The following is an 11,045-nucleotide window of genomic DNA, read 5'->3' as shown; positions in this document are numbered from 1 at the left end:
TTCATGTACCTGAAAATAATGAAGTGATGAGATCTCAAAATATTATGTCGCATTGTGAACCTATACGAAATGATATATCATCAATATCTTTGACACAATATTGACGCAATATTGTGAAAGATTACGAGGATCTGAATTCTACGGTTATGTAAGCATGCTGACGTAGAAACATTTACCAAGTGACATGAAAGGATGCATCTTAGTAAGTATAAAACTTAATTGATTTGCGGTCCAAATATTTGAAGATGTCACTCATGAAATGTTGAATATTGTCACTTGACAAAACTTATGTGAAAACTTTTAAGGATTTAAACTGCTTGAAGCATATAAAAGTTTCTGGGAAACTTATTTATAATCCTTATATTGTATAAGCTTATTGCTTGAACATCATTGGAACTCTTGAAGAGTTTTCAAAGAAATAGATTGTTTGCTAAAATTTGAAATACATCGAATTGGATTGATTATGAAGTACCATATCTTAGTGCAATTGATGCACTCATGTACCTTGCAAATACTACAAGGCCTATAGTCTTTTCAGTTAATTTGTTAGCAAGGTATATTTCTGCTCCTACTATAAGATTTAAATTGGGATAAAACAAGATTGCAGTCCCGATCTTATTGGTTATGCTGATGTTGAGTACTTATCTGACCCGCATAAAGTTCGATCTCAAATAGGCTATGTGTTCATATATGGTGGTACTGCCATATTTTGGAGATATACAAAGCAGTCTATCGTAGCCACTTCATCGAATTATGCTGAGATAATAGCTATTCATGAAGCAAACCGAGAATGTGTATGGTTGAGGTCCATGATACATCTCATTCGAGAAAAATATGGTGTGAAATATGACAATCTACCCACAATTTTATACAGAGATAATTCAGCATACATAGCATATTTTAAGGGAGGATTCATAAATGGAGATAGAACGAAACATATTTTGCCAAAACTTTTCTACATACATGAGCTACAAAAGAATGATGATATTAACGTGCAACAGATTCGTTCAACTGATAATGTGACTGATTTATTCACCAAATCTTCTCCAATTACAATTTTCAAGAAGATGCTGCACAAGATCGAGATGCAAAGGTCAAGGATGTTCTCATTAGGGGGAGTTAATATGTGCTGTACTCTTTTTCCCTTACGAGGTTTTGTCCCACTGGGTTTCCCTTGTATGGGTTTTAATGAGGCAGCCGAAATGCGTATTATTAGAGATGTGTACTCTTTTTCCTTCACTAGATTTATTTTTTCTACTGAGTTTTTTCTAGTAAGGTTTTAATGAGGCACATTATCTACCAATTAGACATTCAAGGGGGAGTGTTATAAATGTATTTACATTATAGTGAATGCCTATCAAGATCTACTTTGATATCTATTAGGATTTGAAGCATCCGTCTTTTACTCAGACTAGGAGTAAATTTCTTCTATAAATAGAGGAGTTTTGTTCATTGTATTTACAATCTTATGATCTCTCTCAAGAGAAGAAATAAGAATCACTCTCTCTATTCTCTCTACTTTTCTTCTTGTTCTTTATTATTTTATACTAATTATTATTTATTTTTTGATTTTAAATTAATACTAAGCTAGTTATTTATGAAATTTTCTGCAAAGGGGGAGAGGAGTGTCAAACATATAATATCACCTGCTCCATCCGTTTCTAAATACTTGTCGTTCTTATTAAAATAGATACTCCATAATACTCCATTCGTCCCATTTTACTCGTCTCAAATTTCTTAATTTGATTTATCATTTTACTTGTCATTTTTCATTAATCAAGGTAAGATAATTTTTTTTCTTTTTTTACCCTTAGTATTAATTATTTTTTTCTTCAAATTAAAATGTAAACATCATTTAATAGGGGTACTATGGTAAAATAGTCACGTTATTAATTGTTTTTCTTAATCAATGTGCAATGTCAAATTGGGACGAGTAAAATGAGACGAAGGAAGTATTTGTTATTTTAGAAAAACAAGACATAATTACTTGAAAGGGGAGCCTTGGAGTTACTGATAAAGTTGCTGCCATATGACCAGGAGGTCACGAGTTTAAGCCTTAAAAATAGCCTTTGCTGGTAGAAATGTAAGGTAAGACTGCGTACGATACACCCTTATGGTGGGGCCCTTTCACAGACACCGCGTATAGCGGTAGCTTTAGTGCATCAGACTGCCCTAAGACATAATTACTTATGCTCTTTCACCTTTAATTACCCTTAGTCATAAATATAGAGAGATATTTTTTTTCTTTTGGTTTCCCATCCGGTGTTCGGTACCCGTATTGGAGCCCGACTAATCCGAATTCGCGCCAGCAAGGGCCTCATTTGGGGGGTAGCGCTCCCAACAGAATTTTCTCCATGCCCAGGGTCAAACCCTCGACCTCTGGTTAAGGGTGGAGCAGCCCCATCTGCTGCGCCACAACCCATGTTGGTAATATAGAGAGATATTAATATAGTGTAAAAATAAGAGTATTAAGTAAAAGAAAGTAAGAAATAAGGATAATTTAGTCAAATTTGCCTTTAGTTAATGATTTTCTTAAGGGAATGCAAACAAAAATATGAGAGCGGAGGGAGTATAAGTGAGTTATTTCTGAAATTTTCTTTGGAGGAGGGGGAGTGCCAAACATATAATATCATATATAAGTTAGTTATTTCTGAAATTTTCTCTAGAGGAGGGGTAGTGCCAAACATATAATATCATATATAAGTTAGTTATTTCTGAAATTTTTCTCTGGAGAAGGGGTAGTGCCAAACATATAATATCATATATAAGTTAGTTATTTCTGAAATTTTATAATATCATATATAAGTTAGTTATTTCTGAAATTCTCTTGGGAGGGGCTGTACCCCAAACGTATAATATCACCTATAGCTATAAGTTATTTCTGAAATTTTCTGGTGTGTGGGTGTGTGTGGGGTGGGGTGGGGGGGGGGGGGGGGTGGTGGTGTCCAAATTAAACTTATAATGTCACCGATATGTTGTTTTATGTTTCATGTGAAGTCATGAGTTATCTTGCATACCCCATAAAAAGGATTAAGTAGGATTCATATGCTTACGTTACACCTCACGTCCCTTTTATTTTGTATTAATTCTTGATCCAGTGTGTTTTTCCCTAGTCTTTACACTATATATTACTCCTAGTGTAAAGAATTTTTATATATATTATCAGAGTACATTTTGCACTTAGTGTAATTAGTTACTTGGGTCATTTAATTTCCAGGTTACTAAACCCATCAGTATAAAGACAGTTCTGTCAAAAAACTAGCAGACTGTAATTACTATATTGTTTAATTATAAAGGCATGCAATTACTACTCTAATAATTGTACATTCATGTAATTACTACAGTAGTTGTCCGTACATACTTTTAAAGAAAGTATAACCGTAAGTGTAATTCAACTTATTCACGCTTGTTTTAATTTGTTCTTTGATCTCTCGCCATATTATAATCTCTTTTCAATAAATGCTCACTTGATTAATGTTAATAATAAGAGTAAAATTGAAAAACCTAACAAAATTAGTTCGTTCTTGGTTTTAAAAGTGACAAGTATTCTGGTCTGGATATGTTTGGGCTACATAATTATGACTTGATCTTCTATTTATAATTGTCCACTACATATTCTAATCATCGCAACAGATGCAACATCATTTTAAGTAAGATTTGCTTACATTTTATCTTTTTCCGATCTCATTTTATCTGATTATATTGAATATTTGTTGTTGTTGTTGGACGTTACCAACAACCACTGCAAGCATGACATGTACCAAAAAATCTATCTGAATTAGTAAGAGAAATTAATTTGTGTTTGTAGTTTAAAAGGGCCAATTAATTGATCAGACTGAGAACAACTAAAAGGGTGGTGACCTTGCAGATTCGCTGCTTGCATTGGGATATGATTCTATACTTTCTCCGCTTATTTTATTTGTCACATTTCATCTCTTGAAAGTCAAATTATATGATATTTTCACTAACATTTTGAGATGTATTTTTTCATATAAGATAAATTGCAACTTATATTATTTTTTGCATGATTGTCGAACATCTAAATATTAAATTAATTTAACTCCGAAGATTAGTCAAATTAAACTGACCCCGTGAAATGAAATGCATGTGACAAGAAAAAGTTAGCGGAACGTGTAGTTAAAATCAATCTGTGTCGTAATTAATGTATCTAATTAGACGGATTAGCGGAAAAAAATTAATGAACGCGAGGATGTTTGTGAAGAGTTATCCATGGTTGAAGTGTGTCAATAGTTAGCACTCAGGAGCAGGAGCAGTGTGATGGAGCTAAGGATTTTCACTAAGGATGATAAAATATAAAGAAGTAAACTCACTAAATCAAAAGAGATCCAATCTCTATTATATATATAAAATAATTTTAACCATGTATAGAAACATGTAATCTTTCAGTGAAGAAAACTGTTATGAATCAATTGTTCCACATTGAAAAAATAGAGAAATGCTAAGGGTTTTATAGGTCAAATGAGTTCTTTTTGGGTTGGGCTCTCCCGTTTGATTTTTAACATTGGTGCTTTCATTAAGAGTCTCACACGTTGGGATCCACGTGTAGAGCTGCGCGTTAGGCCGTGACTCGGAGTGGTGGCCTGCGTGCCATGAGTGGTGGCCTGGATCTAAGAGGGGTGCCAGCCGTGACCAGCTGGACTCAGCTGTGACCATCAAGCGGAGACGATTGTTATAAACCCTTAGCATTTCTCTATTTTTTCAATGTGGGACAATTGGTTCATAACAATCGCCTCCGCTTGAGAACCAACGACCTCGTTGGTCACGGCTGAGCCAAATGGGTTCTCCCACCTATCAAGCTAGTCTTTTGGGTTGGGCTTCTCCTGTTTGGTTTATACATTAGTACTTTCACTGAGAGTCCCACTCGTTGGGCCGTGACTCGGAGTGGTGGCCTAGACCCAAGAGGGGTGCCAGCCGTGACCAATGAGGATCGATCCACGTGTGGAGCCGCGCGTTGGGCCGTGACTCAGAGTGGTGGCCTGCGTGCCAGGAGTCCAACGAGGTCGTTGGTTCTCAAGTGGAGACGATTTTTATAAGCCCCTTAGCATTTTTCTATTTTTTCAACGTGGAACAATTGGTTCATAACAATCGCCTCTGCTTGAAAACCAACGATCGCATTGGTCACTGCTGAGCCCAGTGAGACTAGCCTGAGAGGTGGGTCTCTATTTTTCCAATGTGGGACAATTGGTTCATAACAATCGCCTCCGCTTGAGAACTAACGACCTCGTTGGTCACGGACTGGCACCCCTTTTAGGATTAGGCCACCACTCCTGGCGCACTGGCCACCACCCCGAGTCACGGTGCTACGCGTGGATCGATCCTCGTTGGTCACGGTGGCACCCCTCGTGGGTCCAGGCCACCACTCCTGACACGCAAACCACCTTCCAGTCACAACCCAACGCGCTGTTCCACACGTGGATCGATCTCGTTGGTCACGGCTACGTCCGTCCAGTTGATCATCACGGCTGACACCCACCCCTCTTGGGTCCAGGCCACCACTCCGAGTCACGGCCCAACGCGTGAGACTCTCAACGAAAGCACCAATGTTATAAATCAAACTGGAGAATCCAACCCAAAAGATTAGCTTGATAGGTGGGAGATCCCACTTGACCTATAAACCCCTTAGCATTTCTCTATTTTTCCAATGTGGGATAATTGGTTCATAACAAAAACCAAACCCCCTCAACCTACCTAGCTCCTCGTTAAAAAATGACTACAACGCTCCTTTTCCTGCACTTGTGGATATATATACATCGTACTTGGATAAGACAGAAGTAACTTATAAGTTATAAAACGTAAAATATGACCTAAATTCTGAAAAAGATAATCTTGAACATTGTATCGACACTTTGTTCGTTCACTAAAAGTATATTACACTAGTACTAGTATTAGTATTTTATCTGTTCTTTGAGATAACACTGCAAATTCCTTGGAACAATAATAATGCATATCTTCAAAGCACCCTGCCCAAAACTCATGCTCTTCCTATCTTCGATTCCGAGAGTTAAAAAATTTAGTTTTAATTGTGAATTTTGGAATGATTTTTTTAAATTTTTTGAGTAAAATTTATATATTTAAAAATCAAGTAAGAAAAAAGTACTATAAATCATAATAATTGGCAAGAATTGACTAAAAATACACACCTAATAAGATTTTCTTAATTAAGGTTTATATCAAGTCAACATAGACCAAAAACAACAAAAATAGCCAAGACAATGAACGATAAGAGATTCACTACAAAAAACACATGGAATTAGCTATGAAATATATCGATAATCCCCAGTTAACTCATTGCTAAAATGCTCCTAATTTTATTTTTTATTATAATCCATCACTAATTCGTAGCTAAATAAAATTAGCATGACATTTTTACTGTTTAACTACGAAATATTTTTCGTCGATAATTCTTATTTCTTTTAAGCAGTAATTCTCCGATGAAGAGAAATTAAGGGATGCCTTGAAAGCTAATGTTACAAATCAACTAAAACGTAAAAAGCACATGGGCATAAGATCAATTTCGATCACAGTGATGATGATTGTTCCAGCTGTGTATCATATCTTCTTAGTCACTGATGACAATATTTTAGATATGCAGAAATTAAATATGCATTCTCCAATAACAACAATCATTGATTATTAAGTAGGAAGATTTTGGACAAGTGAATATATTGAGATTTTATGTTGTCCCATGACCAGACAAAAGCATAACAATGAGGTTCAATTTGCACCTTGTACTCTTCTTTTCCACTTTCCGTATCACGAGGCATAGTGACACCAGCAAAAGAAATGTGGACCCCACCATACAGTGATTTAGCAGACAGTACAGGTTGTCCAAGTGAAGCAGTCCTCCCTTTCTCATGCAACAAACAACAATCATCACCACTTGCATTTAATTCTATTTCTTGCTATCCGTAATTTACTCTAGGAATCAAGTGCTAATAATGAACTTTAATTTATGATAGCAACCAACTAGTCATTGTTATCGAATAATCAAGTAAATATATAATAAAATGACCCAATTTTGCAAAATATTTCTTTCTTTTTAATAATATTGCCACTACATAACACTTTGCTTTAATACTTTATTGCTCCTCTTTGTTTCTACCCAAACAACTTGTAGACTACTAAGAATTTATCTTTCTACAAAATACTTGACTTCTCCTCTCCCTTTTTCCACACAGGGTCCAGCTCTGAAGTTGAGATCCCCCCCCCCCCCCCCCCTTTCCCACAGGTGAAGCACACCCCTTTTCTTGCTCGTTTAGTATAATTATTATTAAGATATAATCATGGCACAACAGGTGAAGATTAATACTTCAAGTTACATGGGTAGTACATCAATATCCAAGAAGAAGAACAATGGGGTTTCAAGAAAGTGTGCTTCCTTGATTAAAGAACAACGAGCCAGGATTTACATTCTACGACGTTGTGCTACCATGCTTCTCTGCTGGTACATTCAAGGGGATGATTGAATTGATCAATTCACCATGCATTTCTCTAACTGATCACAACAATATAAATTATAGCTAGCTTACTCTCTATATACCTTTTTCTCTCTATATACGCACACCTACTAATTAATTTACTATCCGTTCTACTATCTTTATGTGTCACCCTTTCTTTTTTAAACCGTCACAAAGAGAATGTCTTTGATGACACCATCCATTTTACCCAATTAAATCTTTGTTTTGAAGAAAAGAATAACTTTAACAAAGGAAATCTGGTAAATATATATAGAAAAATCTTCGTCCCTAATTATTTCTCAAACTCGATCAAACCGTGTCACATGAATTATATTTCCCTTGTTTTGGCTCCCATCATTAAATTCCACTTATATATATTCTTCCCTGCTGATCATGTGCCTACCACTTCAATTCTTTATATATTCTTCCCTGCTGATCATGTGCCTACCACTTCACTTCTTTAATTTGTTCTTTTTTTCATTCAATGGGTCCATTGGAGTCTTTTTGGGGCACATGAAAACACAGGAAAGAGTTCTATAGGATCACTTTGAGACACAATATTTTTTGGAGAAACAAGGCTGCAGGGATGATGAATAAGAAAGCTAACCAACAAAGAAATTTGTTAGATAGCCTATCATCTTTTTTATTATGTAATTTACTTGAGGAAAGAATGTGTAAGTGGATCAATTTGTTCTGAAATACTAATGAATATTAATTCCAAAATGCATATTACTATTTCACGATGTTAGGCAAAATAGTACTCCCTCCGTTCCAAACTACTTGTCAGAAATTTTTGGAGTCTAACTATATAAGTTTGACCAACATTTAAGATGTATTTTTTCATCATATTTATATGAGAATTGTAATTTATAGTACTTTTCATATAACTTTTGAATATTCAAATTTAATTTTAAAATTTGAATTACGCTACTCCAAATTAGCTTTGAAAATGGTTAAAAATTAACTGTAATGAAACAAGACATGACAATTATGTTGGAACCGAAAAAGGAGTTTCAGTTAAGTAAAGAGACTCTATTTCTTTCTATTTGTTTAGATTGTTAGGTTTCAACTTACAACTTACAAGGATAAGATATAATAATAATTTCAGAATAGAATTTAAAAATTATTTTATTTTGAGCTACAGTTGTGATATCACACTCAGAATGTGATAACAATCACATGTTTATTAATTCCACTATAGACTAATTAATAAGACGATATAGTATGACTAGAAACAATCCAATCCAATACATGATACACTATAATTATCAAAGTAAAACAACATGATACAACCGAATAGAGTGTAATCCAAAGCCATTAGCAGAAGTAAAACAAATTAATCCAAGTCCAAAAACAGCACGACTTCATAAGTGACGGACTCAATTCCTTATATTTTCACTCAACTTAGTAAAATGTTCCACTAAAGTCATTTATTATTTTTTTATTCTAATAATATCATTCAAGTTTGTGCATTTTCCTTACAAATTAATAATTGTTGAAAGTGACTCAAAAAATAACCAAAATAGTCCATCAAGTTTAAAATTTGAATTTAGATAATCCTTATTTTTTACATGAACCATTAATAGACCTCCAATTATTTTTACTTTTGTACTTCTTAAATTAGTTTTCAATATAGTTTATCAATAAGTGCATAATATAATTTAAAATGACACAAATCATAATATTAAAAACAAATTAAAAAGACAAATTAAGAATGTTAAATTAGAGCTTAAAATAGGTAGTTGTATTTTAAATGAAATAAATAAGAAGTACATTTATTGTCCAAAATGGTAAGTGTATTCAATTTTTATAGTCAAGTTGACAAGGCTATATCATTTTCTCTGAAATAATATCACAAGACTGATAAAAATAATATTGAAACCTTAAAAAAATTTTAAGTTACAAAATGGCTATATAAAACCACCTAATTTTATTTGATAGTGAATGATTGATGTTATTATCATGGTATTCGTCAATCTGCATTATTTTTTTTTAAATAAAAATCCTTTAAATTATTTATATATGTTTTTTCTACTAGCTAGAGACCCTATTTTATATATTTGTAGGAATTCATGGGGCTTTGGACTGTAGGTGACAAAAGAGTTTTTATATAAAGTGTAGGTGACATAAGTCTTAATAATTGAGTGGAGGTGACAATTACTTTATTAAGGATTAAGAAAGTTGAAAATTTTTTAAAATAACTCAGAACTTTTAAATTTACCCTTTGATTCAAATATTTTCCTAATATAATGGGAAACAGAGGGAAAAAAGGCGCGTTTCTCTCTCTTCTCATCCATTGTTGTTTTTTCTCTCTCTTTTAGCGATTTTTGTAGTTCATTGTTGTTGCTGCTTTATTCATCATCTTCTACTTCATTATCATCTTCATCTTGTTCTTGTTGACTATTATCGTTGTTGTTACCACTACTGCTGCTATCTGACCAATTTCTTAGGTTAAATTTTATTTTGTACATCACTTTCCACTTTGGCATTACTTCACAAGAGACTTTGGTAAGTCAAATTATGATTTTTAGTTGAATTTGTCATTTGGGTAACTGTTATTGTGCTGTTTTTCAACAATAGATAACACGCGAACATGAATGCAACATAAGAGATATTTGTTTAAACAGATCAATCATCTGTTGCGACAGATGATCCATCTGATGCAACGAAAGAGATATATTGGATTTATGTTTGTGGTTGAATCGAACAGATGGGTCATCTGTTGCAACAGACTAGTTATCTGTTGCAACAGAGGTAAATATCTATTGCAACATATTAGTGACCTATTGCAATAGAACCTGACTCGATTTTGACAAACTAGTTATCTGTTGCAACAGGGTAAATATTTATTGCAATAGATTAATAACCTGTTGCAACAAAACCTGTACTCGTTCCAACAAACTCATCGTCTATTATAACAAATGTATAGTCTGTTGCAACAGATGTTTCATCTATTATAACAGATGACTCATCTGTTAAAATTAGCTTCAGGAGAGTAACATGAATCCCAATAGGTAATTAATCTATTGCGATTGATCACTTACCTGGTGCAACAAATTATACATCTATCTAATTCATATTACGACATTATGTAATCACTATTAATTTTTTTTTTTAACAAATGACTTTATTTAGGTACCACTAATGGAGGGATCAATAATAATAGGGGTGGATTGCATGGTCAATAGATTAAGAAGATCAATCGATATGTATGGCGTTGGAAGGAGGGTAAAATGCTAGAGATGATAGCTATGACAGTCCAAAGTAATATTTCGTATGATGATTTTGTGAACTTAATCATCAGCTATTGTGGACTGAACTATCAACCGAAAGAACTCGTCATCAGCTACATGTACAGCTCCTTTGAAAATCAGAGAGTACTGCCTTTCAAGATAACCAATCAGGTTTGTTTGCATACTTATCTTAGTGATTCATCCAGACCGGTGTTAAGGGTGTACATGGTTGAAAAGACGAGATAAAATGAGAACTAGAACGTATAAGAAGAACAACGATAGGACATCTTTGATGATAGGTTGGATGATCTAGACATGAATATTCCATATGAAG

At 34.0% G+C, this 11,045-nt stretch overlaps 1 protein-coding gene across 1 annotated transcript; it reads left to right on the top strand.

Annotated features, from left to right (window-relative positions):
• Positions 1-7,236: 7,236 nt before the first annotated feature.
• Positions 7,237-8,201, top strand: LOC107855819 (small polypeptide DEVIL 22; the record flags this gene model as incomplete). The annotated part of the gene is given in 1 exon segment (XM_016700814.2): positions 7,237-8,201. A coding segment is annotated over 1 exon segment (183 nt). The 3' UTR covers positions 7,488-8,201.
• Positions 8,202-11,045: the final 2,844 nt, after the last annotated feature.

Source organism: Capsicum annuum, chromosome 6, assembly GCF_002878395.1.
Source record: "Capsicum annuum cultivar UCD-10X-F1 chromosome 6, UCD10Xv1.1, whole genome shotgun sequence".
Classification (NCBI taxonomy): Eukaryota; Viridiplantae; Streptophyta; class Magnoliopsida; order Solanales; family Solanaceae; genus Capsicum; species Capsicum annuum.
Note: the sequence above shows the minus strand (reverse complement) of the source record. Positions and strands in the feature narration are given on the sequence as shown.